Source organism: Candidozyma duobushaemuli, assembly GCF_002926085.2.
Source record: "Candidozyma duobushaemuli strain B09383 chromosome Unknown A_B09383, whole genome shotgun sequence".
Taxonomy (NCBI): Eukaryota; Fungi; Ascomycota; class Pichiomycetes; order Serinales; family Metschnikowiaceae; genus Candidozyma; species Candidozyma duobushaemuli.
The window spans coordinates 1,913,988-1,938,853 of record NW_020289901.1 but is presented as its reverse complement, the minus strand read 5'-3'; the positions used below and the strand labels follow the sequence as shown (position 1 = coordinate 1,938,853).

The 24,866-nt window shown below is 46.2% G+C and overlaps 9 protein-coding genes and 3 non-coding genes across 12 annotated transcripts; 7 read left to right on the top strand and 5 right to left on the bottom strand. All coding sequences in view use genetic code 12, as the record gives it.

The window, feature by feature from the left end:
- Positions 1–141: 141 nt before the first annotated feature.
- Positions 142–2,145, top strand: CXQ87_000893 (DNA-directed DNA polymerase alpha subunit; the record flags this gene model as incomplete). The annotated part of the gene is made up of 1 exon (XM_025479450.1): positions 142–2,145. The coding sequence occupies one exon, from the start codon at positions 142–144 to the stop codon at positions 2,143–2,145; it is 2,004 nt and encodes a 667-aa protein (XP_025338923.1).
- Positions 2,146–2,528: 383 nt separating this feature from the next.
- On the top strand, positions 2,529–4,418 carry CXQ87_000892 (DEAD/DEAH box helicase; the record flags this gene model as incomplete). Its single annotated transcript, XM_025479449.1, has 1 exon — positions 2,529–4,418. One exon carries the CDS (start codon positions 2,529–2,531, stop codon positions 4,416–4,418), a length of 1,890 nt encoding a protein of 629 aa, XP_025338922.1.
- Positions 4,419–4,539: 121 nt separating this feature from the next.
- Positions 4,540–10,291, top strand: GPI8 (GPI-anchor transamidase; the record flags this gene model as incomplete). The annotated part of the gene is made up of 2 exons (XM_025479448.1): positions 4,540–5,674; positions 5,850–10,291. The coding sequence occupies 2 exons, from the start codon at positions 4,540–4,542 to the stop codon at positions 10,289–10,291; spliced, it is 5,577 nt and encodes a 1,858-aa protein (XP_025338921.1).
- An 83-nt stretch (positions 10,292–10,374) lies between these two features.
- CPH1 (homeodomain family transcription factor) lies at positions 10,375–11,913 on the bottom strand (the record flags this gene model as incomplete). Its single annotated transcript, XM_025479447.1, has 1 exon — positions 10,375–11,913. One exon carries the CDS (start codon positions 11,911–11,913, stop codon positions 10,375–10,377), a length of 1,539 nt encoding a protein of 512 aa, XP_025338920.1.
- Positions 11,914–14,470: 2,557 nt separating this feature from the next.
- On the top strand, positions 14,471–14,552 carry CXQ87_000889. Its single transcript has one exon. It is a non-coding gene; the product is annotated as a tRNA-Leu (tRNA).
- A 347-nt stretch (positions 14,553–14,899) lies between these two features.
- Positions 14,900–15,601, bottom strand: CXQ87_000888 (uncharacterized protein; the record flags this gene model as incomplete). Its single annotated transcript, XM_025479446.1, has 1 exon — positions 14,900–15,601. The coding sequence occupies one exon, from the start codon at positions 15,599–15,601 to the stop codon at positions 14,900–14,902; it is 702 nt and encodes a 233-aa protein (XP_025338919.1).
- Positions 15,602–16,041: 440 nt separating this feature from the next.
- Positions 16,042–17,978, top strand: RRN3 (rDNA-binding RNA polymerase I transcriptional factor; the record flags this gene model as incomplete). Its single annotated transcript, XM_025479445.1, has 2 exons — positions 16,042–16,203; positions 16,248–17,978. 2 exons carry the CDS (start codon positions 16,042–16,044, stop codon positions 17,976–17,978), a joined length of 1,893 nt encoding a protein of 630 aa, XP_025338918.1.
- Positions 17,979–18,303: 325 nt separating this feature from the next.
- Positions 18,304–18,377, bottom strand: CXQ87_000886. Its single transcript has one exon. It is a non-coding gene; the product is annotated as a tRNA-Val (tRNA).
- Positions 18,378–18,510: 133 nt separating this feature from the next.
- CXQ87_000885 lies at positions 18,511–18,584 on the top strand. The gene has a single exon. It is a non-coding gene; the product is annotated as a tRNA-Val (tRNA).
- A 181-nt stretch (positions 18,585–18,765) lies between these two features.
- CXQ87_000884 (phosphoinositide binding protein) lies at positions 18,766–20,523 on the bottom strand (the record flags this gene model as incomplete). Its single annotated transcript, XM_025479444.1, has 1 exon — positions 18,766–20,523. The coding sequence occupies one exon, from the start codon at positions 20,521–20,523 to the stop codon at positions 18,766–18,768; it is 1,758 nt and encodes a 585-aa protein (XP_025338917.1).
- A 307-nt stretch (positions 20,524–20,830) lies between these two features.
- Positions 20,831–21,765, bottom strand: CXQ87_000883 (uncharacterized protein; the record flags this gene model as incomplete). The annotated part of the gene is made up of 2 exons (XM_025479443.1): positions 20,831–21,595; positions 21,619–21,765. The coding sequence occupies 2 exons, from the start codon at positions 21,763–21,765 to the stop codon at positions 20,831–20,833; spliced, it is 912 nt and encodes a 303-aa protein (XP_025338916.1).
- A 1,317-nt stretch (positions 21,766–23,082) lies between these two features.
- On the top strand, positions 23,083–24,837 carry CXQ87_000882 (hexadecenal dehydrogenase; the record flags this gene model as incomplete). Its single annotated transcript, XM_025479442.1, has 1 exon — positions 23,083–24,837. The coding sequence occupies one exon, from the start codon at positions 23,083–23,085 to the stop codon at positions 24,835–24,837; it is 1,755 nt and encodes a 584-aa protein (XP_025338915.1).
- Between the last annotated feature and the right edge of the window lie 29 nt (positions 24,838–24,866).

Genomic DNA, 24,866 nt, shown 5'->3' with positions numbered 1-24,866 from the left:
AAACTTGGGCACCAAATAGAATGCAATAATGGATCATAGAGATGCTATAGTAGTAGAGTGTGAAGTGGGAGCGCGAAACGCGTCTACTACTAGTATCAACAGATAAATATCGCGACAATATTTCATCGCTACTTCACAAGAATGGCGGACGAAGAGACCAAAAAATGGATAAATTCGCAATTTGGCGCTGTCGATGATGAGACCGCCGATAGGCTCGTCTCGGTCAAAGACATCTTCAATTACTCCAGAGATGACTTGTACATTCAGTGGGAAGCGTTTGTGGTAACGCAAGAGAACGGTGAATTAGATGTAACTGCTGCCAACGTCGACAGATTCCAGGAATGGGCCCAAAAAGGCCTCAACGCTGGCTCAACGAAAAAGACGATTAATAACAAAAAGAGTTCGGACGCTAAGAGAAGACCCATGATTCGCTCAAATGTTGAATTGTCGTCTAGTCCAGGTGCTGGCTTTGGGATGCCCTCCACTCCGCAATTCAAAAAGCAAAGAACAGAACCTCCAAGTGAAACTACTTTAGCTTCGAGCCCCTCGCAGTTCGCCACCGCTAATAACACCATGCTCTCTCTGAGCTCAAGAAAACCAGAGGCGGACCTGCTGTACGAGTCGAACACGGTGTTGGAGTGCTTGAACCCAGCGGTTGAGGCCACGGAACTGAATGATCATTCTCCTCGACTCTCGGCCAATTTTGATCCCGAGAAGTTCAAGTTTAGAACGATGGCCATGAAGTTACTAGAAAGTGCTGACGTTTTGGACGATCAGATCGATATGTTCAGCCTGAAATTTTCGACCGAACTCAAGGGCAAAGGCCTTGAACTTGGAAATCCATGTATGAACTCGCAATCTGACATTGCGTGTTGTGGTAGAATTGTGCCAGATTCACCATACTATGATAGCATGATTACGCAAACTCTTAACGACAAATCTTTATATCTCGAGACGTCTCGTCTTGGTGGTATTGGCCAGAGGGTGCCTCTTGACTTGTCCAACTTGCAAGAATACTCGTTTTTTCCAGGCCAAATTGTCGGCTTGAAGGGCAGAAACCCCACCGGAAGAGCTTTCGTGGTGCATGAAGTCTTATCATTGCCAGAATTGGGGACACCTGTAACTCACTTAGCAGAGCTTCAAGACATTAAAGAATCTTCAAATGGAGAGAGCCTCAAGGTTGTGATGACCTCGGGCCCTTTTTCCAATCACCACAATCTCAATTTTGGTAAACTCGAGAGCTTTGTGCAACATCTTAACAATGTTGTCAAGCCTCATGTTGCTGTGGTGTTCGGTCCTCTCCTTGACATCACGAACGCTGCGGTGGCTTCAGGTGAAGTCGAAGTACCTGGCCTCCCTGCAAATCAACAACCCAGAGATCTTGATGAGCTCCTTCGGGCTACAGTGACACCAATCTTGAAAAAGATTGACAGCAGTATTCAAGTCATCTTGGTTCCATCGTTGCGTGACTCCGCGAGTAAACACACATCATACCCACAATCTGCATTCGATAGGAAGAAAATTGGACTCCCGAAAAACTTCAAGTGTTTTCCTAATCCTTCCACCTTTTCGATTAATGAAGTTGTCATAAGCGCGTCTAACGCGGACGTATTCAAGGACCTCAAAGATGTCTACAAGAGCAATGTTTCTCCAGATAAAAGTGTGTTGTTCTCCAACAGGTTTGAGAGAATCGCTAACCACATCTTCGAACAAAGAAGATTCTACCCAATGACTCCAGGGTCTGTGAAGAGACAAGCACTTTCAAAGGATGATAAAGACAAAATTGTTGGTCTTGCAGATGGAGGTAATGCTGAAGACTTAGCCGAGACGCAAGTTGGTGGTTCGAGTTTGGAAGTGCCATACTTGGGTCTCGCGGAATTGGGAGACTCCTTGCCAGACATCTTGGTGATACCTTCTGAGCTCAAGTTTTTTGCCAAAGTGATCAAAGGTGTCGTTGTGATTAACCCTGGCCAGTTTGTACGTGCTCACAAAGATCCCAGCAAGGAGGATGGTAGTTATGTTGTGATTAGTGTTTCACCGCCAGATGTTGAGGGTGAAGACAATGTTGAGCCAGTTGAAAACTCTAACGGTCTTTACTACAACAACATTTACAAGAGATCGAGAGTTGAGATTTTGAGAAGTTGATACACGGATTAAGCCAAATATTACGCGACTGCGCGGCATCAAAATGCATAATTGAAAGTATCTAAAGTACATCATCATATTTAATTTACCACGGACAAATCCTAGAACCTTAGAGTCAGAAGCATTTTTTGCAATCCCTGCATTACCTAGCATATGATAAGAAGCCGAAGGAGTTTCTTTGGACATTTTAGCTTAAGGTACCATCTGAACAGACTTTGGTGGCAGCGATCTAATATATCTACCAGTGAATCAGCATCCACCGAGAACCCAATTAAACTACGAGACTACCAGATAGATGCTGTGAAGAATACATTAGATGCCATCAAGCGCGGTGTCAATAGACCAGCGGTGGTACTAGCCACTGGAGGGGTAAGACGGTGGTGATGTCCGACCTTATACCACGGATCACAAGCAGGAACACAGGTGACAAAGTGCTTATTTTGGCTCACAAGCAAGAGCTCGTCAGGCAAGCAGCTATCACGATTCAGAGAATCAATCCCGATTTAGAAGTCTGTATAGATATGGCACAATCCAAGCCGGATCTAGAAAGCATCGATGTTGTCGTAGCATCTGTGCCCACATTGGTCTTCAAAAGCAGGTTAGAAAGGTATAAGCCGGGGGATTTCAAGGCTATAATTTTAGATGAGTGCCACCATGCCACTGCTAATTCATGGACGAAGATTCTCAACTACTTTGGTGCATTAGAGAAAGAGCCCAAGATATATACCATTGGATTTACTGCTACCCTCGAGAGGGCCGACGGCATGAGCTTGGGCAAAGTCTTCGAGGAGATTGTCTTTGAAAGGAATCTCATAACCATGATCAGGGCAAGAGAGCTATGCGACGTCAGATTATCCAAGATAGAGGTTTCGATTGATTGGAGCAAAGTGCGGTCTTCAGGGGGCGACTTTGTTCAAAAAGACCTTTCAGAAGCTGTCAACAAAGACGACATAAATGTCATGGTTACTCGGGGATTCATGCAACTCAAGAAGAAGTACAACTACAAATCCACTTTGATCTTTTGCGTGGATATTGAGCATTGCAAAACACTTTGCGGGGTCCTCCGGAAGAATGGTATCAAGGCTCAGTATGTAACTGGTGAGACGGTTCATCACGAAAGAAGGGCAATTTTGGACGATTTCCGCAGTGGTGAGATTGAAGTTCTCTGCAATGTTCTTGTTTTCACCGAAGGGACCGACATACCGAATATCGATTCCCTCGTTTTAGCACGGCCGACAAAGTCGAGAAATTTGTTGATACAAATGATTGGACGAGGATTGAGGCTTCACCAAGAGAAAGACGTTTGCGACGTAATTGACATGGTGGATGCCACTAAACATGGCTTCAATACCATCCCTACGCTACTTGGAATGGAGTCTGCTATGAGAGTGGCAGGTAAGTCCGAACTGCAGATCGATGAAAGCATGGAGAGACTTTTGGAAGACACCATTTTGCATAATCCTCGAGAGAAGGCCAGATTGAAAAAGGTGGACCTCATCGTTCAATTGCAAAGGCAACTCAGTAACTTGGAATTGAGTTTTCAGACGATAGAAGGGTTTGCAGACATCGAAAGGAGAGGTGACGTGGAAGAGGTCCAAGAGGACATAAACCGCATCATCAGGGAAAGCAAACTTCCTTGGGCAAGATTCACATATGATCAATGGGGCATTACTGTTGGTAAAAAGAATTTTATGTTGGAGCGTTGTCCTGACCAATTTCAATTTTATGAGGTGAGCTATGCGACCATGAGCAGATTGATAGCCAGTGGTTTCAAGGCCCATCGGTCACATGTAAATGTTATTCGCCAATCGAAAAGCATTAAAGAGTTGGTACTAGACGCAGAAAACATGCTCTACAGCAGGCTTGTTGTACTGGAGCATATGAAAAGGCCAGCTACGAGTAAACAAATCGCATTCATTGTCAAGAAGCTCAAGAATAAAGTGGAGCTGCTATATGGAGGGACTCCAGAAGAGCTTGCCGAGAAACTCAAGCCGTGGCGGATGATCCGTGCTGCAAATTTATGTTTTGCGGTAAAGGTGTCTGTCAATTGTCTTTGGGTCAAATGGGAGCTTGCAAGGCTTTTTGGCTACAGCGAGAATACCAAGCTCAGGATGAAGAAGAGATTGAATAAGGTTGATAAAAAGCTAGCATCCGACCAGTATCTACCTGAGGGCCCTCAATTTCAAGGCGCTCCAATTGTTGAAAAGTCTTTCCCTTCCGCTTCTGAAGAACCTTCATCGCCTTCGTCGAAGCCGGAATCGCCTTCAAGCTAAAGTGGATTCCAGATATCGAAATCTTCTGGTAAAAGAGCACTGCACCGGCGCGCTGGCAGTGCAGCATATAGCCTACGCATATCTTACTAACCACAAACACTCCACTTGTATATCACATTTAATGAAAATCTTCCAGCTCTGTTGGACAGTGCTTTCAGTGTTTCCGCTTCTAGCACTAGCGGATACCGCCAACCAGCCTCGTGTGGTCGACACAGATGAGGCAGCTAAAATCATTCAGACCAGCACGTCAAGTCATACCAATAACTGGGCAGTCCTTGTGTCCACGTCAAGATTTTGGTTCAACTATAGACACATGGCTAATACTTTGAGCTTGTACCGAACAGTGAAGAGGATGGGAATACCGGACTCTCAAATCATTCTAATGTTGGCTGACGACATCGCATGTAATCCAAGAAATGCCTTCCCCGGAACGGTGTTCAACAATATGGACCAAGCCATCGACCTTTATGGTGACGATATTGAAGTCGACTATAGAGGTTACGAGGTGACTGTGGAGAATTTCATCAGGTTGCTCACGGATAGATGGGACGAGAACCACCCTAGAAGCAAAAGACTTCTCACAGACGAGAATTCAAACATTTTTGTTTATCTCACGGGCCATGGCGGAAATGAGTTTTTGAAATTCCAAGATGCTGAGGAGATCGGCTCGTGGGATCTTGCGCATGCTTTCCAGCAAATGCATTCAAAGAAGAGGTACAACGAGATCTTCTTCATGATCGACACGTGCCAGGCCAATACTATGTACGAGAGAATCTACTCTCCTGACATATTGTGTGTTGGTTCATCTCGCTTGGATGAGTCGTCTTACTCGCATCATTCCGACTTAGATGTCGGGGTGGCTGTTATCGACAGATTCACATATTACACTCTTGACTTCTTAGAGAAAGTTGAGAAGAACTCCAACGTCACTATGGACAAGCTTTTTGCTGAGTACACGTACGAAAATGTCCATTCAAACCCAGGTATCAGGACAGACTTGTTCAACCGAGACGTGAACGAGGTTCTTCTAACGGACTTTTTCGGCAATGTCCAAGAGGTTGTGTTAGACGAAGTGGAGCAGGGTGTTCTTGAGACCATCAGTAGTGTTCCAATGGCCCAAAAGTCCTCGAAAAACACCACCCACTACGAAGCCTTGAGCGCATCTTTCAGCGACTCAGGTTACAAAACGAAACAATTGCATCATGTGACCAAGAAGGAGGCCAAGATCATCACAGCTGTGCTGGCTATCGCTTTGGGTCTCCTTTGGACATTTGCCAAACCTTAATGTATAGAATGCCAATCTTCCTACACTCACGTTGCACACTCGAAACAGTAACGGACTTTGTAAGTCGCACCCCATACACCCTTGTTGATGTCGCGCCATTACTACGCACTCTTTGTTTTTATTAGTACTCACAACCCAAACTTGAGAGTTTACGAGAATGGCATTTTCTGGCTCGGTTCTCTTCAATTTGGTGGTTTCCAATGAGCCTAATTCACGAAAGCTAGAAGCTGTACTGAATTTAAAAACCCATGTCAAGAAGGAAAACGTGGATCTCACACAAGTCCAGGCTTATTTTGAAGCCATATCGGTTTTGATGGATCTGACCGACCAGAACCTACAAAATACAACATTCAGCTTGCTATGCCATTTGGTGAAGCGTGTTAGCATCCAGGATTCCAGAACCACTCTACTCCATGACCATTCTTTTTTAGTGCTTCACATAATTGTTACCAGAATAGCGGATCCAAGAGCATCCATCAAAATATCAGCTAAAAGAGCATTGGAAGCATACTGGCTCACAGCACCTACAAAGGTCGAACAGGCATTGGTGGAGCTGGGGCTCAGAAATCGATCTCCGTTAATCATAAACGAATGTGTCGTATGGCTCAACACCATTCTTACAGAGGTCAACCGTCACTTTAGTCTAAATCCATTCATGAATGCCCTTGCAGAAATACTCGTCCAGTATGAAAACAACAACTTGTTAGTGGAGAATATCAAGATTTTGTTTGCCAACTACTATGATCTCAAGCAAAACAGACTCCATAAGTTCGAACTTCAGAAGATACTAGAGCTGCACAAGGTTTCTACCTCCCTAAGAACGTCAATTATGGGAACAGACCATGTAATGAAGTCACGAGATAAGCCAGAACATGTGGATCATGCCCCTAAACTACCTATTCCTAGCATCAAGCCACCCAGGCCAGCATCTACGCATATATCGCGAGCCAAGGAGGAACCTAAAGCAGTGAGCCACGAAAAGGAGAAAGATCAATCCTCTTTCTCGTCACCTGTTGATGACATTGTATTTGGCCTTCAAAATTATAGAATTGATTCGAAAGTGCTGCCCACGAGATGCAAAGACGCGGATACTCTTCACAGCAATGTATCCAGCATGATATCAACGTTTGACGGAAAGGAAACTGAAAGAAACTGGACCTTAAGGGAAACTCACATCGGAACTCTAAGGTCACTAATAAGAGGAAATGCTCACTCGGAGTTTCCCGAAGATCTTGTTCTTGCTTTGAAAGATATCTCAGAGGGCATTTGTAAGGGACTCTTGTCCCTTCGTACGACCTTGAGCGTGAGTGCATGTTCCTTGGTGAAGGAGGCAGCGATTCTTCTAGGAGATAAGTTTGACCCGCTAATCGATCATTTCACTCCTACACTCATAAAACTCAATGCCTCTACCAAGCTGATGACTTCCAGTAATGCTCATGTTGCCATGTGCGCAATTATGGCCAACTGCTCATATGGTGGAAAGCTCCTTCACAAGATTCAGACTGCTTCATCGGAGAAGGGCAGCAATACCAGAACACACTGTGGTACTTGGCTCAAAATATTCGTTGTTCGGTCTAGCTCTCATGGCTCCCTCCCACACACTGAGATTATTGAACGTGTACTCAGTCGTCTTCTATCTGATCCGATCTCCCCAGTTCGCCAGTCTGCCAAGGAAGCTTTTTGGTCTCTTCAAGCTATTTCCAAAGAGTCTGCTGAAAGGCTCCTAACTCGCCTTGATGCAAATGTCGTGAAGGGCTTGGAGCGCTCGAAACCTGCGAAGATTGGAAAGTTAAGACCAGAATTGACGCAACCAAAATCATCTCGCCCCTCGATAAAGGACTCAATTATCGCAAAGAACAAGGAGCTTCTGGCTAAGCGTGCTGACTCGAGACTGAGTTCCAGAAACTCTTCTCAGCGTTCAGAAAGCGGCATCGAATTTGGCGTACGAAAGGGACTGAGTCGGCAAATGTCAGACCCATCAACTAGACGCCACGCCTCCAGCCTACCCAAAAAGGACAACACCCCTCATGAGCCATTATTGAAGCAACGTAGCTTCCATAATTTGCATAATTATAGCAAGGACTCTGAAAAGAAGCCCGCTTTGCGATCGGTCGCTTCTACAACTTTCTCGTCGTCAAATGTTCAGGGCAGAAGTACGCCTCCTATAAGGGTCATGACAACGGCGGATCCCATCTTTCAGTTCTTGTCATCCTCGAATGAAGTTACCATCAAAGAGGGTATCAATTTATTGAAGTATGCCATGATTGTTGAGGAAATGTTTCCAGATGAGATCAAGTTTTATTTGAGAAAGGTCTCTTATACTCACCCTGAATGCTTCCGCCCACTCCTTGAAAGCCAGCCCGAAATCTTTAGCAAAACTTGGACACTCATGACTCAGGAGGACATCTTGCGCGTATGCTCCATCATTTTACCTGTTTCGGATGAGGTTGTCGATCGTATGATCGCTTTATCAGACCGTGAAGTATACCAGTCAGTGGGCACAATTTTCACATATATCGCAGATTTCGACCACATAGCTGGAGAGAAGCATTTGGCAATTCAAGTGATTAAACACAAGAGCAAGATCCTTGAACTGTTAGCCAAGTTTACTCTCGAGTGCACCACTAAGATCCCAGTGGGCGACGATAGCTTTGAACTACTTGCTAAGCCTTTGTTTCAACTCGTTGCTATATTTCATTCGATGCCTGGATATGATGTCTACAAATCTTTGGTGAAATCTTTGTATCACACCAATGAGAGGTTGTTCAGAAAACTTTCCTCTCAGCTCTCAAGCAATTGCAAGAGAGAGATCGAAAGCATTGCCGGTATAGAGGAGAGAACGCCAGGTATCTTGGAGAATGAACCAAAAAGATTAGAGGAAAACGCAGCAGAGTCTATGGTGGAAAATGAACCAGAGACTGTGGAGAACAGGACACCGGAACTTGCACGATGTTCTCCTCAGCAGGTCGAACATCAGGCACTGTCAGACCCAATTGCCACTGAGCTGACTCCAGATGATGGAAATACAGTCACAGAAACAAATAAGGTTGACTCCGAGGAATCAGTTGAGCATGATCGCCAGGTTTCTGCAGAGTCATCTGTCGAGGAAGCAGAACATGCGAGCAAAGATGTCAGCGATGAGGACATGGAGCAAGACAATGAACCAATGACGGAATCAGAGGAGAAAGCCAATAGCGTTTGCAATGAGACTCTGACGACTCACTCGAGATTGATTGATTCTGATCATGTGGTGGGGAAGGAATCGCCACGCGAAGGTGAGGATGCTGAACACACGAGGGCAGAGAAGGTAAATGACGAGATGATGGATTGTGAAGACAAGGACAAGAGTCCCACGAGTAACGACAATGCCGCTGCAAGTGCTACTGGAAGTGAGAATAGTCGACAGAATGAGGGCCCAAGTTCACCCAAGCAGGTTGTGGAGAATATCAAACCCATGGAGTTTCCTTCACCAATACCGGCTGATCGCTTTGCAAGCAGGGCTCAATCATTTTCTCCCAAAAAATCTGCTAACCCGAACATCTTTGCATCCGGTCTGGTAACACCCATGAGAAATGAGTTCTATAATCGGCTAAACCCAGATCCACCGAGCGATCTTGTTGAGAACTTTGCGCAAGTCAAGATAACTAATCGGTTGAACTCAATACAATCTTTCATCGATAAGGTTGATCCTTTGAGCAAAGTCTCGTGCAAAGCGAGGCCAATTTCAATTTTTGAGGATACAAAAGTGAGCGGATCGCCTCAAAAAGTGAAGGAATATAACTACACCGAACTAAATTGGTTTAACTTTCTGGTGGCACGTCTTGCTCTCGACAAGGAAGCTAAGGAATTTGATGACTACACAATCGCTGAGTTCGACCAATTATGTGAAGACCTTAGAGGTGAATTGAGTGGAAAAAAGTTTGTCAGCTTGTTGAGATACTTGCAGAATGAACAATCATCAGACTTCGACAAATATTTCGTGCAAGAAGGATTGAGCAGGATCGAGGACTCTCTTCATCAGCATTTGACTTCAACTGTAATCCGCGACAAGCTCAGTGGTTTGATAATTTTGAAACAACTTCTCATCAACAGAGAAAATATCAATTTCCTGAGGGTTTGGAAAACGCTTGTTCTTCTTAGCGAAGATGCGGCCCATGAGATCGAAGTTGCAATTAACGAGGCATTTGATGAAGCACTCTGCGGGATATTTTCAAGTGCTGACATGACACAGACAATAGTAAAGACGATTTGTGAGCAGTCCAGTGATTGGACTGAAACGACGCTCACATACGTACTCCGTTGTTTGTTCAAGCTTGTCGCGCAGAAGACAATGGTATTGTCAATAACCGACGATCTCTTGCGTCAACTTCATGGAATTCTCAAATCTTACATCGGCCACAAGAAGGTGGAGATTCGAAAAAATGTGGTGCAGACATATGGAAAGCTACTTCGTGCTGCCCGAGTAAGCGAGCTTACAGACAGCAACATCACCCTGTCCAATGTCAATAAGGAATCCAGGTTCGTTGATGAAATTTTGGATAGTATGACGGGACCTCAACGGAAGATGGTGGAATACTACAGTCATTGATGGGAGAATTTTTGATAGTTACTAATGACAAGGCCGGACCAGCCGATGTAATATACAAGTAGTAAAACACCTTTCTCGTAGCTTCATACTCTTCCCGCACTCTCGGGTCTTGGAGGATGAAGCGTGTCATCTGTTTGAACATTTGCACTAGATTCAGGAGTAGGCATCAATGTCTCAGTGGAATCCAGCAGCGACAGATCACGCTTTGCACGGGCGTAGATTCTGTTCTCGTATTCTGTCGAAGGTTTCCGAGAACGAGGCTTGGTTACCTTGTTAGGCTGTAGTTGTTGGCGTTTCCTCATCATGTTGAAACTGACCTCTCTTTGCCGTAGCGAAGGCTGAGTGTTATACAACAGAAGATCGTGACCACCGTAAAAAGCACCTCTGTATGGACTCATCTCTTCGTAAACCACAGGACCGATAGATCCCATTTGAGTCATGGGGTGACCATACATTTCTTCTTGGTAGAAAGATGGCATTTGTTCATGCATCATGCCGTAGCCTGGATCGTAGAACTGACTCATCACGGCTGAGGTGGGAATCGGGTAAGGCACCATCGTTTGAGCAGAATATTGAGATACGGCTGCAGATGGAATGTTGGTGGGGTACTGAGCGTGGATTTGAGCAGGAGACAGTGACATGAACGAAGTCTCCTCGTTAGCAGAGCGAGGGAACATCAGCTTTGGTTCGGATTGAAGGGATCTTGCTGGCTGTGTCTGTTCGATCAAATAGTCATCAGTCGAGGCAATGTTAGTGGCAACAGGTTGCCTTTGAATGAAGCTAGCATCAATGCTGTCAAAGTCATTGTCAAGCGCATTGATGTAGGCGCCCGAATGATAAGCACCATCCAAAGTGATGTATTCACCAGGAGCAGTATGGGGTTCTTGGATGTAGTCGAGGGGGAAATCATCATCCTCCTCGTCGTCGTCTTCGTTTTCGTCGGCGACCTCGTCTTCATATCCTGGGACCCTCAGATGACAGACATACTCAGGCGATTCAGCAGGATCTCCCTTGACCGGCACGTCTATGGATTGGCTTGTCATATCCAAATGGGCGGTGAGCTGCTCGTAGAGCGATGCACTGGTGTCCTCTTCGTAGTTGAAAGACAAGGCTGGTTCTTTGGACGCCACTGATGTTGGAGTCTGACCGAGCTTCTCACGCTTGAGATCCCGATCCAATGCGTCAGCCATAAGCTTATCGTGAGGGACATTGAACCAGTAAAAGACCTTTTGCTTCTTTTGCGTTCGAAGACAAGAGTTCTTGAACAAGAAGTCTAAGAACTCCGACTTGGGCTCTTCGAGAACGGCATCGGTGCCTGCTTTTAAATTCCTCAAATCGGAGAAAATACCTTCTTCGAACTTTTTGCGGTCAGTGATGGTCCGGCCAAACTGTTGAAACTTGTACAAGATGCAACGAACAATGTCGGTGCCTGTGATGAAGTATAGGTTGTTCCAGAAGACACAGGAGACGAAACCTTCATCGTTGTTCAAGTAGTAACGCCTGATAACCTGGTTTTCTTGCCAGTTGGCAGGGGCTGTGACTAGGAAGAACTTCAAGTCTTCAATGAGTCTCAAGGACTCTGTGACGTCGTCTGAGACTGATGATGAAGGACCTTTCAGCATGGTAAGGAAGATCGAGGGACGACAGATGGACTGAGAGGCAATGAACGGTGGATCGAGTTCAGAGCCTTTTGCAAACGAGGGAATGTCCTGAAAGAAAGAAAGCGGTGTGGGTGAAGGTAGACCGAACAAGACGATCTATATAAAAAGTGCCCTTAGACCAAGCGTGTTTCAGATCCTGCCGAGCTGAAACAAGGCCAGTGCGAATTCTAGACCGGACACTCAAACGCAGCCAAACGCCAAACACCGGCAGATAGCTGGGGAAACAGTGAAGTTTGTCTTGAAATATAAGGCAGCCAAGGCAGTGGGTGGGGATGTGGTTCACTGTTGCCTTGACGAGAAAAATTTTGGTGGGATCTCAGAAATTGCTCTTCTGAGAGGGATGGGCGAGCTGTGGTTCAAAGGTGCTGCGGCTCAGGCGGTAAAAAATATGAGTGTTTCAAGTCTGTGACCAGCACGGCAGCACAATAAAATGCCTGTCTGAGAAATGTGATTATTTTTTAAAACCTGGAACGGCTTCAGTTTCAGAAAATTACCGCCCTTCTTATATCACTTGCATCCGGTTGCCACCGACATCGCAAATGAGCCATCCTCGGCGAACACCGCACGCGGCTGGGGACTGTTCGCTTTAACGAGAACGATCTTGGGCTGGGATCTGCGTCCGCGGAGCCGGCGAAGCAGGAACGATCTTGCGGGAATCTTGTAGACACGGCGATTAGCGATCTTGGTCAAGTAGGCATTTACGCCGCTTTTGACGTAAAACTGCTTTTTCGGTGCCAGGTCTAATTGCGTGCGTCACCGCTCCGAAAAGTGCCCCTACTTTCGACACCAGGGGTGCGTCGCGTTCGCAGCCATCCGATCGCAGACACTCTAAAAAATCTGTTGGGTGCAATTCTTCAAACAAAGAAAGCGTCAGACTTTATCACCAACTCGCTTCCTCTTTCCCCGTCGTAAACGCCTCCTCGCTCGTCCTGCTAAGCTTCTCGCCTATGCTTAAGGTTTTCTAGAAAACTGGCCGGCGTCCGCCGATGAGCCACATTCTCTGCTATTGTTAGAAGCTCAGTGCTCGGTGTTGGCTGCCGTCGCTGGCCGTCTCCCATTCTCGAGGCTATCATCACCAATCCTGTTGCGAAAAGCATGGCAAGAGTGCAAAAGTCAGCCGTTGGGTTTCGGCCGTTGCTGCTCAAAAAAACCCCAAAACGCCTTACATAACTTCGCCGCTCCTCTAACCCCTCCGCCCGTCGCTTCGTAAAAATTTCATTTCTTGGTGCCAATACTAGCACCCACTGGGGCCAACTGCCAAGGGTCCTGGTTATGCCATTGTCCAAAAACAACTAAGCGCCGGCCCCTCTTCTGGTGGTTCGGGGAGATCCCCGGCTCCCACCAGCAGGGCTCGGCTTCCATCGATCCAGATCGACACCGTATTCGATGCCAGCCGCGAGCAGATCGGCACCAGGGTCTGTCAAGCGTAACCCCTCCCAAAAGGGCTGTGCAATCAGATAAACAAAATGGCTTAGTCCCCGGGGAGCCCGCGTATCTGTGATTCTCTACATTAGTACCCGATCGTCATTCCACAGCATGCCACTGAAGCTTTGCGAATCGGGACTTGGTTTTCCAAGTCCCCTTGGAGAAGCTAGAGAAGCGCTGGAAGCATGAACAGAAGATCTAGCAAGTACAAACGCCCGGGCTATTGTGGGGTGACTTCCTTTCTTCTTTATCTCAAGCAACCACTGCCTCTGCTTGACGCAGGGATTAGGCATCTCAGGGCTCTCCACACTCCGACCAGGGCTCCATGGCCCTTCATTTTTTAACAATGCGTCCATATGTAGAGTCATCTTTAGGAGACCGATCCTATACTCGGTGAGAAGTTCCGCCTCCAAGCCTTTCTCATAGCCTCGTAACCGGGCAACGCAGCTGTAGTCTATTCCGGTCAAGGGAGGTGCATGATCAGAGGTGTGTGACCGAAAGCTACTTTTGGACTTGGGAGCCTCAGGATCTCTTTGTTCCGATTTGTTGAAGGTGGGTCTCCATTGGGGCTAGTAGGTGTTTGGGCATACTGGTGTCTATGGGTTGTGAGCCTTCAAGACCTTAAACTTCAGGTTTCCCAAGGATATTCTGGTTTCAGAACATAGTGCCTGAACCCCTGAAATTAAGGCAAGCAGTAGATCTTGTGGGAAATCAAGCCTAGTTAGGCAGGCGTCCAATCGTCGTTGTTTCGGCCTGCGCCTGGTTCTTTGCAGAGAAGGTCAGTCGAAGAGGGGCGTAGTCAAATGGATAAGTCATATCCTGAAACTTAGTAAGCCTGATGCTATTTTGAGAGATTATGGCAGGGAAACCTTAGTTTCAAACCGAACAAGGGTCAACAATTCGGTAGATGCCATTCGGGCAGCCCAAGGGTGTTTTAGCACGCTGAAAACTCGTCCAGTGATTTCCTGGGATAACTTTGAGTGTAAAAATGAAAAACTTTCAAAAACGTCGCTAAAAATGGTCGAGTTAGGAAGAAAATGAGCACTATAATGTGCTAACCTATATATGCAGCACTTTCCAACATATATCAAGTGGCTCTGTGGCCGAGCGGTCTAAGGCGGCAGACTCAAGTTCTGTTATCGTAAGATGCGCGTGTTCGAATCACGCCGGAGTCATTATTTTTTCAAATTATCTGTTTCACGAAGTGGTGTATTTGATAAGATGTTTTTGCAAAATCATACTTTTGCAAAAAGTGATTGGTGTTGCACACTCTTGTTGGTGGTGTGGACTTTCGCATGTCATGTAGCCATGGAGTAAGCTCCTCTATTAGCCTTGAAATACGTCTGTGGCTCTCACTGTGATTCAAGTTTCAATCTTGTCAATGAATATTTGCTTATGTCAAATTGTGGAGCTGAAACGCAGAATATGGTACATACATGGGGATGTCCCTCTACTAGGTGGCTGCAAAGCCAATGCTTTTCCTCTATTTCTTCGGCGAGTTAATGTTTTTATCTCTTCATTTTCACCTTGTTGCTCTTGGAGCAAAATGAGCATTGGCGGCTCTGCTGGTAGATAACAGATTAGTGAGTATGGCCAATCTCGAGGAGACCAACTCTAGGTCACCATCATCGTTTTGCGGAGCCGACGATAGCTTGTTTGCTAGATAGACTAAATCCTTCTCTGCACTATCGCTCAAGTTCTCCGTTTCAAGTAGCCTTTGTACTCTGCGTTCTAGTTGTTCCAACGAGTAAACCGCAGCCTCCTCTGACACCTGTGTCAATTCTGGCTCATCTTTGGTATAATTTGCATGTGAGTGTATCGTGTTTGTTGCAATGGCTTCTGTACTTTCAGCAATTATCGTAAGAGGAACAGCCGTGTGATTCGACGACGAGTAGCACTTGAGATCTTTGCCCCGAAGCAGCACATATATGGGCGGTAGTCTATCGCCATATTTTTTGAAATCATCAATTGCTGCTTGAGGAGCTTCTTGGTCTGTCAGGAATAGCCCCACCAATGATGCCTGTGGTGATACGACCAGAAGTAACCTGAGCCGTTTATTCAAATTGTCATAGTCGATCTTGTGTGCCAGCCACTTCAACTCAAACGCATCTGCCACCACAATGGAGCTTTCTCTCTCTTCTCCAACCAATACACCAACCAGGGTATTCCTTGACGTCTGGTCCAGTATGGCGTACAATGCCGTCGCTTTTAGTTGGACCAACATGGAACGATGAACAATCCGGGAACAATTATTCTTCGGCTGTGATCTCGATATAGTACACTCCTTTGTCACCAAATTGAAGCTTTCTTATTCACGATAATTGAGTTCACAACTAGATGCCCCTTTTTTGCGGAGAATTGTCTATCGCGGTATTGGTGTCTTACAAGATCGCATAACCAGCCTCAGCACCTAGTGCGACATTAATAGACCCCTCACTCCTTAAGCTCACACTACACATCATTGTTTCGGAGATTTTGCTAAAAAACCAAGGAAGCTTGACACCGTAGCAATCGTGCAAGCATTAAGCAAATATCGGAAAAAAAAAAATTGAACCGCTTGAAGCTACATTTTCAGGCCTGTGGATTGTGGCACCGATGGGTGTGCATACAAGCACAACTAGTCCCCTAGAAAAAAAAAGTTATCCTCTTCTCATCCCTCCAACCATGATCATGTCTGTTCACGAGCCTCTAAGTAGGAAACGTGCCCTAGGCTCTGATAGTGTACTGGAGATGAAGAGACACTGTCCGGACATAGATCACCCGGAGGCCTTCTCCGATACAATGTACCTGGTGCTTGTTAAGAGTGCCCTTGAGAACTTAGAAAAGGTATGTCAAAGTTTTCCATCGTTCAAATTCGTGACTAACAGCAGAATGATACAATGCAAATCAAAACACTCACAGCCAAGATCAACTTGCCCCTTTCTCACAAGGACGCCATGAGCTTGTCCAATCTTAATATAGTCTTGAAAAGCCTCACAGTAAACATCGCCAAGCTAGATAAATCAGCCTGTGCGCCACTAATAGCCGCCATCTTACGCTATCCTTGGTTGGAGGTCCGCATCCCGGAGGCCACCCAGGGCAAGCTTGCATTCCACTCATTTGTGGACATTTACTCGCAGTTCCTCACTGTGCTCATCTCCTCATTTCCCAAATACCTAAACGAGGTTCTCACAAAGCTCATAAACGAGTTCCCCGACTTGAGCTCCGACACATATCCACACCACAAAGTGCTTAAGCGCTTCATTTCATACTTCCCCACTTGCATCAATACTATACCCAGGGCCTTAAGCGCCACCGCCCCACATCACACTTCATCCACCACCACCGAGATTTACAACTACGTGAGGAATGCAGTTACTGTGATTTCGTACTGCCTGGATTTGCAGTACTCGATCTGGCAGCTGGTGATTGAGCTTTGCATTAAAATGGACGTTGACCTCCAGAATGAGCTTGACGATCTAGACGACGATAGCATTGAGGAGCTTATCAACGGCGAAGATGAGAATGATGAGGTTCTCGAAGTTGAAGCGGAAGACGCTGACGAGAATGGAGTGGAGGTTTATGATGTTGCATCCACCACAAACATCAAGCAGTTGGTTTCTAAGCTCGATAAGGTTATGGAGTTCCTTCTCACAACTACTGAGCCTTCCTTCACTGCTGAGGAAATCAGCAACGGAAAAGGTGTTCACCTTTTTAATACCCTCGCATCACTTTTCAAGACCCATGTCTTGCCTACACATTTCACTAAGCTGATTCAGTTCCTCATGTTCCACATTTCTCAGTACCAGCCGGAGCTTGCGGACTCATTTTTGGTCATGCTTATAGACGTTGCATTCAATCAGAAAGAAACCACAGAGAAGCGCCTTAAGGCTCTTCAGTACCTTTCTTCTTACATCGCGAGAGCCAATAACCTCACGAAACACCAGGTTGTATTCATCGTGAGCTACCTCATTGGTTGGATTAACAAATACATCACTGAAAGGGAACACGAAGTTTTTGAATTTTCCGATTCCTCTTCAGGCGGTATGGAGAGGTTCAAGCTTTTCTATGCTACTTTCCAGACCCTTCTTTACATTTTCTGTTTCAGACACAAGCTGTTGGTGAAGGATACCGAGGGCCAGTGGGAGTGTGATATTGACAAGTTTTTCCAGCGTGTCATTATCGCTAAGTTCAACCCCTTGAAGTACTGCGATGAGACAGTGGTGTTCATTTTCGCTAAACTTGCAACCAAGTTGAATGTCTGCTACTGCTACTCGATCATTGAGCACAACAAGAGGGAAAGAATGATCCAAGGAAATTCTAAAATGCCTTCGACGGTCGGTAATTTTAGACACAAGCAGGAGTTTTTGGACTTAGAGGCATACTTTCCATTTGACCCAGTTGTCCTCCCTGTTTCAAAGAAAATCATTGACAAAAACTACGTTGAATGGTCGCAGGTGAACCCTGTTGATGAAGATGAGGAAGACGATGACAGTGGCAGCCATCTTGAGGAAGATGACGATGAAGACGATATTGATTCAGACGAAGATTCTGATGACGAAGACAAGGATGAAGAAGAAGAAGCCGATAGTGCTGAGGAAGACAGTGATAGGGAAACTTAATGTGGTGTTATAAAGGCATCTCGCGGGAATCTCATTTACATAAGTCTCTTCTTAGCATGAATACAACCGATTAGGGATAATGTGTGGCTCTTTTCTCTTCGTAGTTTTTGTTCAATCTTGAACTCGTGCCCCGGTAGATCGCCTTTTGTGGGTTTGATCACTCGTCAAGTCTTGAAAATGAAACCCCTTGAGAGCTGGACTCTCCAATCATGAATAACGACACAATATGAGATGGGATTTGTCAGGTGTGAACATGATCTCATGGATAAAAAATTGTAACTCTACTCTTTTTGTTGAAGCAAATAGGTTTCAAAAAAAATATTCTTGATCACGCCCAGGCTCGAACTGGGGACCTTTTGCGTGTGAAGCAAACGTCGTAACCAACTAGACCACGCGACCAGAATTTATAGTTGGGACATCCTGTGGGTATATGAGCTTTTGGTCGCCTTATATGTACACCGTGAGAAATGAACTATATGCAGGTGTATAAGCTTTAGTTGATATACCGACCACAGGCAAAATTTTGCATACTGGTCGCGTGGTCTAGTTGGTTACGACGTTTGCTTCACACGCAAAAGGTCCCCAGTTCGAACCTGGGCGTGATCATTTTTTTTTTCGTTCTGTTCTCCAGGAGAGAATTTATCTTGTAGTTCGTGTTGTCATTGATTTTCCTATCTCCAACTCATCATCTTTTAGCAGCAATTCATCTCGTTAAATCTAGTGTCAATATACCTGCCTACCCTGTGGACAATGAATCCTTTCGTTAACTCTTACCTATGTACCCTATTTAATCCCCGAGTAATGAAACCTGATTAAGCAAAATGCAGTCTCCTCCACGCTCTGGGTCCAATCCATACGTGTAGAAGTAGCCTTCTGAAGTAACAACATTGATATGCACGAGCTCAAGCAGCACCAAATCCTTGTTGGAAGAGTTGGATGTTGGTGAGCCAACTTGCTGGCCCTTGCTAGCCTCTACTGCATCTTTTGAGAGCATGTAGTTCGGAGGAACTAAGTCCTCCTGGATATCGCCGTTCATCGTGGCAATCGACTTGACGTCCTTATCCATTGTCTGAATCTTGAGGGATGCAAAGTGTCTCGTTGGCTCCAAAATGGAAGAGAATCGAGAGGGAAGAAAGTCGCCCATTTTCTGCGCAGCCTTCCTACCCAAGTTTTGCGACGAGCGACGTATGAGTCTAGCGACAGAAAGTCGACTCTGGTCAATGACAGGTTCAGTTTTCTCCTTGTCGTCTGTAGTGCCACTGATATTGGAAAAGCTCGACATCCCGCTATTGAGTGAGTTGGTGGATCCTTGGGAGAGCTTCCGTTGACTGCTAGCTTCTATAGCATTTTGAATGTTCCCACCATCGCCATCGCCTTCCGCATCACTGTCATCACCATCATCCTCGAGAAAATCATCATCCTCTTCGGCCTTTTTAAGAGACTTTTCGTCCTCCTCATTTATCGTGAACTCTGGATTAAGGCGCATCTTTTTCGTCTTGGACTCTCTCTTGCGCTTCTGCTTATTGGCTAAGAGTTCGTCTTCGCCAAGCCTGAAAATGTGAACCGTTTCGCTCGAGCTTGTAGCCACCACATACTTGTTATCGGAACTGAAGGAGAGTGAATAGATCTTCGTTGGGTATGTTCCACGGCGAAACTGGTAGAGCTTCTCACCCGAGTCCACACTAAAAACACGCACAATTGTTCCCTTATTGGAAGCTGTGGCGAGTAAGTGACCATCTCTGGAGAGGCACAAAGCGGCCAAACCTGACTTGTGTGCTTCAATAACAACCACCGGTTGGAGAGCTTGAAGATCAAATATTATGACGTCTCCTACTCTTTTTGGAGCCCTTGCCGCCTGTGCATTCGTACTAGCCAAGGTTGTGTTGGCAGCGTTTCCACTTGCAATAAGCGACTCATGGGCCACAGTCTTTGGAGGTGACGGGTAGGCCAAGAAGGAGTTGGAGGGACGTGAATCAATTGCCGAGTCCAGCGTTAAACCCTCCTCAAAGTCATCTGATACAGCGCATAACCTGTTTGTATTGGGACTTGTTTCAATGGTGTGAAGGAGTTGCATGCTGAGGATATCGTAGATGTAGATCTGCTCTTCTAGGAGCACCACAACCCTGTGGCGGGAGAGCCGGACCGCCAAAATGGTAGCAGGGAATATTAAGTCACATATAATACTATTGTCCCTTGTGTTTACAATTTTGAGCTTGCGAGGCAGTGACCCGGGTTCATCTCCTAATGCCACTATCGCTAGGAGGGAAGTGCAATACAACATCTCAACAATGCCCACCGCCTCCTCTTTTTTCAACAGATGGCATTTGGCAAGCGACGGCTTCATTGAGTATACCTTGTAGCCATTGTTTAAACCAACGGCTACACACGAGGAGTCTTGATTGAATGTGATGTACTTGACAGTTGCGTCAGCATGGTGCGATTGATTGGAGGCTGACAGACGATCATCCCCAGGGGGCAATGAGTCTTGATATTGTTGAGCCAAGTTCATGTACGCTGGAGAGCCAGCGACCGAGGTTTTCAACATTAGGGGTAAGACTGGAAGAAGTCAATTTTGCGATAAAGTAGTACGCAAGCAGAGCCATGCAGCAGGGAAGCCGTTTAGGCCTAGAACACCCGTGCACCAACTCTGTGTTTTTGGAGAGAGCCCTGTGAATGTGGGGCAATGGCTTTGGAGGGGTCGTTGTCAAGAGAAGAACAAAGCATTATACGAGACTCTACAATGGAAGGCGATGGATTCTGTAGTTGTGGCGCCTCCTGGGGCGTCAGGCTTATCGCGAAGACTAGTCAGACCGCTGCACTAGGGGCTAATTAGGCTCTAAGTGGTGAAGAATTTAGAGCTGTTTTGCCAACCATTCCGAAAATTTGGCGATCATGGCTGGGGTCACATCGTGAACGCGTCCTTCCTCGTAGTATGTCACAGTGGCGATGTTGTCGTTTTGGTACATGTCGGCCCAAAGGGACGAGATTCTGGAAGGCACAAGCGGATCATCGGTGTAGAAGGAGGCAAACATCTTCACCTTGGCAAAGGGGAAGTTTTCAAAGATTTGGATGTCCTCAGCGCTGACGAGACGATGCAATGCTTCTGGGTAACGTTTCTTTTCCTCTGTATTCAACTCGAGCTCGTCATAGTTGCAGTAAAACCACTTTTTGTCAAAGTTGCTGGTCTTTTTCAACCTGTTCACAAGCAAAGAGGTCATGTCGTAGCTTCCAATGGTTGGATTGATGATAGACACCTCATCAGGATAGGCATTGGCAAAACGAATGGCCACATGAGCTCCCAAAGAGTAGCCGCCCACAATGTTGTTGAACTTGATTGGCATATCTGGATCTTTTCTCAAACTCTCCAAGTCAAGAAGACCGGGCAAAAAGTCAACAATAAGCTTCAAGTCGGCCACGTTTCCGTGAATTGCAGAGATCATGTCAATGGCGTGTGTGTCGTTTCCAGAGGCCCAGTCGTCGTTTCTAGCATTATCAACAATACGGGAGCCGTGGTTACGGAGGTCGAAAGTCACGGCAATGAATGGAATATCCTTCTCTTTTGCAACAGATTCAATCACATGTTGGGCAATGGCGCTGGTGTATGACTCGTCGCCTCCCTTTGGTGTAGCAAGTAGAGCACGTTCACCTTGATATCTTCGGTGCCAGGCGTCTTATTGCATTTTTCGACATAAGGATGTAAACTTTCAGTATTGAAGACTTTGACTTTAATGCCAGCAATGTCTAGCTCTTTGGCTTCGATGTTGGGAATGGCGTCTAGACGTAACATTGTAGTGGGAATTTCGCAGTTTATCTCAAGTGACAACTATTGTGAGATAAGTGCGATTTATGGGGCGCATCACAAAACGTACGATAAGGAGTGGTAAAGAGAAAATGAGAAATGAAACTTGAAAAACAATTTTTATGGGTTTTCAAGCATGAAAATTCACGAGCACGTTGTGAAGTCAGTTGAAGCAAAATTCTAGAGTTCCTGGGAATAGTAGCGATCTGTGTCTAATCAACCCAGCGTGCTTGCGGTGTCTCGGTGATTGAACGCTAGGCCAGGTAGTAAGTGAATTCGAGATCGAGAGAGCCATCATACTAACACAAGAGCCTAGAATTGATTGGTGTCTTACGAAGTAGCATAGATCAGATTCCTAGACAGTGGCCTTAGTTTTTTGGGCGATGACGATCACCCAACCCACAACGTTATCAGGCATGAAAAGAAGAAAAGAAAAAAGTTATGACACCCTTGTCCAGAACGGTTTCCAAACTTTGTCATATCAAAGATACTTACTGATCAGAGGTACTGCTGCTTCAATACTCCGTTCTCGCCGATGGCTGCGAAACGAATACGCAACCCGCTTATATGTTCACTCACTACTTCCACACCCATTGACCACCGTATTCACCAGAAGTATCCCAAACGGAGTTCGTGATTCCAAGCCTACTATCTCATTGTTAGCCCTGAGTGTACCCGGTCACACACCCCACATCCTCCAGAAACAGCCGAATTGACCGTTTTTTCACCTCCATCATTTCGCCTTTTAAGATCTCTCACAGAGTCACTCTACAGAACTTTAGATCGGAAATAATATCTCTGTTTTAGCTTGTCCTCGGTAACAAACCCGTTACCGTGCATTGACAGGTGCGCTTCTCCGCAGGAGGCTGTATTGCACAAGCTTCCATCTCTTATCCCAGAGTATGCCCCACTTTCGCATTCTACAGTAGGAAAGTTGACAAAGCAGGATCGCCACGAGGAAGGCGAATGTTGCATAAGTGTGATTTTGCATAGATTTTTGCAAAGACCTCGAAATCTCGAAGAATAGTTGATTTGTAATCTGGGTCCGAGTTTCCCCACACAATGGGCCTCGGAAACTGGTTAACTCCGTATAGCCATGAACTAAATTCAACCGCCCTACCTGAAATTACAACAAATTCCGAATCTTCTCAGTTCCCTTCCACGACAAATGGCCTGATGCTGGGGTCCATTTTGTGGCACCCAATTGTCCAGGGAAACCTTCACATGTAAGGGAGTGCATGGTCTCGCACCGAGTATATAAGATATGGGGGGCGCCAGCATTCTAGTACAACTAGTATTCTCGAGATGCCTTCGAAAAACGGAAAAGTTCAAGCCGAAAAAGCCGCCGAGAAGGTCGCCAAAGCAGGACAGGCTGCTGTCGACACAGTGGAGGAGAAACTTCCCTCCAATGCCAGCGTCAACTCTGCTTCTTCCACAGCTAAAGAGCCAGCTGCACCTCATGTCCCCAAGGATGCTGACCCAAGAAACATCTTGGACTACACTCCTCAAGACGAGATTGTGGCATCTGTCGCCAGATTGCGTTCCAACTTCCACCTGAAGAGAAAAACCCACCCATTGCAGTACAGATTGAACCAGTTGAGAAACGTCTACTTTGCTGTGAAGGACAATGCTGACGAATTGTGTGAGGCCTTGTACAAGGACTTTGGCAGATCCCACTCCGAGACCAAGAACTTGGAAATCAACCCATTCATGAACGAATTGGTGCACACCATGTCCCACTTGCACAACTGGGCCAAGCCCGAGCCAGTGCAGCACTTGCCCTTGATCATGAAGTCCAACCCAATCTACATTGAGCGTATCCCATTGGGTACCGTGCTCGTGATCTCGCCTTTCAACTACCCATTGTTTTTGGCTCTCAGTTCTCTTGTCGCCGCTATCTCCGGTGGCAACTGCGTGGTCTTGAAGGTCTCCGAGCTCAACCCACACTTTGCCCAGCTTCTCACCAAGATCCTTACCAAGGTGCTCGACCCCGACACTTTTGCCATGGTGAACGGTGGAATCCCCGAGACCACCACGGTGTTGGACCAGAAATTCGATAAGATCATGTACACTGGTTCCACCATGGTCGGCACCATCATTGCCAAGAAGGCTGCTGAGACCTTGACCCCTGTTCTTTTGGAATTGGGTGGTAAGTCTCCTGCTTTCATTCTTGAGGACGCCACTGACGCAGACCTCGCTATCATTGCCAGAAGAATTGTCTGGGCCCGTTTCACCAACGCTGGTCAGACCTGTGTGGCCATTGACTATGTCTTGGCTCACGAGAAGGTCAAGGCTAAGTTGGTTAATTTGATTGTCAAGGTGATCAAGGAGGACTTCTACAGCGGCTTGGATGCTAAGGACCCAACCTATACCCATATCATCCACCTGCGCGCCTTTGAGAACTTGTCCAAGATGATCAAGCAGAGCAAGGGTGAGATTGTTGCTGGCGGAGACACCGACGCTGCCACCAGATACATCTCTCCAACTGTCATTGACAATGTCAACTGGGACGATTCCACCATGCAGCAGGAGATCTTTGGCCCCATATTGCCTATTTTGGCCTACACTGACTTGGAGGAGGCCGTCCAGGAAGTTATCAAGCGTCACGACACGCCATTGGCTTCCTACATCTTCACTTCTGGTCCTCGCGACCGTAAAAAGAATCCACAGGTGGACCTCATCCGTACTGCTATCAGATCTGGTGGCACTATTGTCAACGATGCTGTGATGCACGTTTCGTTGGCCAACGCTCCATTCGGTGGTATTGGTCAGTCCGGTCAGGGTGCTTACCACGGTTACTACTCTTTCAGAGCATTCACTCACGAGAGAACCACCATGGAGCAGAACCTTAAGATGGATTTCACCTTGAAGGTGAGATACCCACCTTACGAGGAAAAGAAGGATAATGTCTTGGGCGCCGCTGTCTCTCAATACAACAACAAGGTCTGGTTCGGCAGAACTGGAAACGTCAGTGTCAACGGCCCTGGCCTGATCTGGAGTGCGTGGCACAATTTTGGTGGCATCACCTCTCTTGTCTACAAATTTGTCAACAGCTTGTAATTTTATATGAAAATAATCTATGCTTTTTA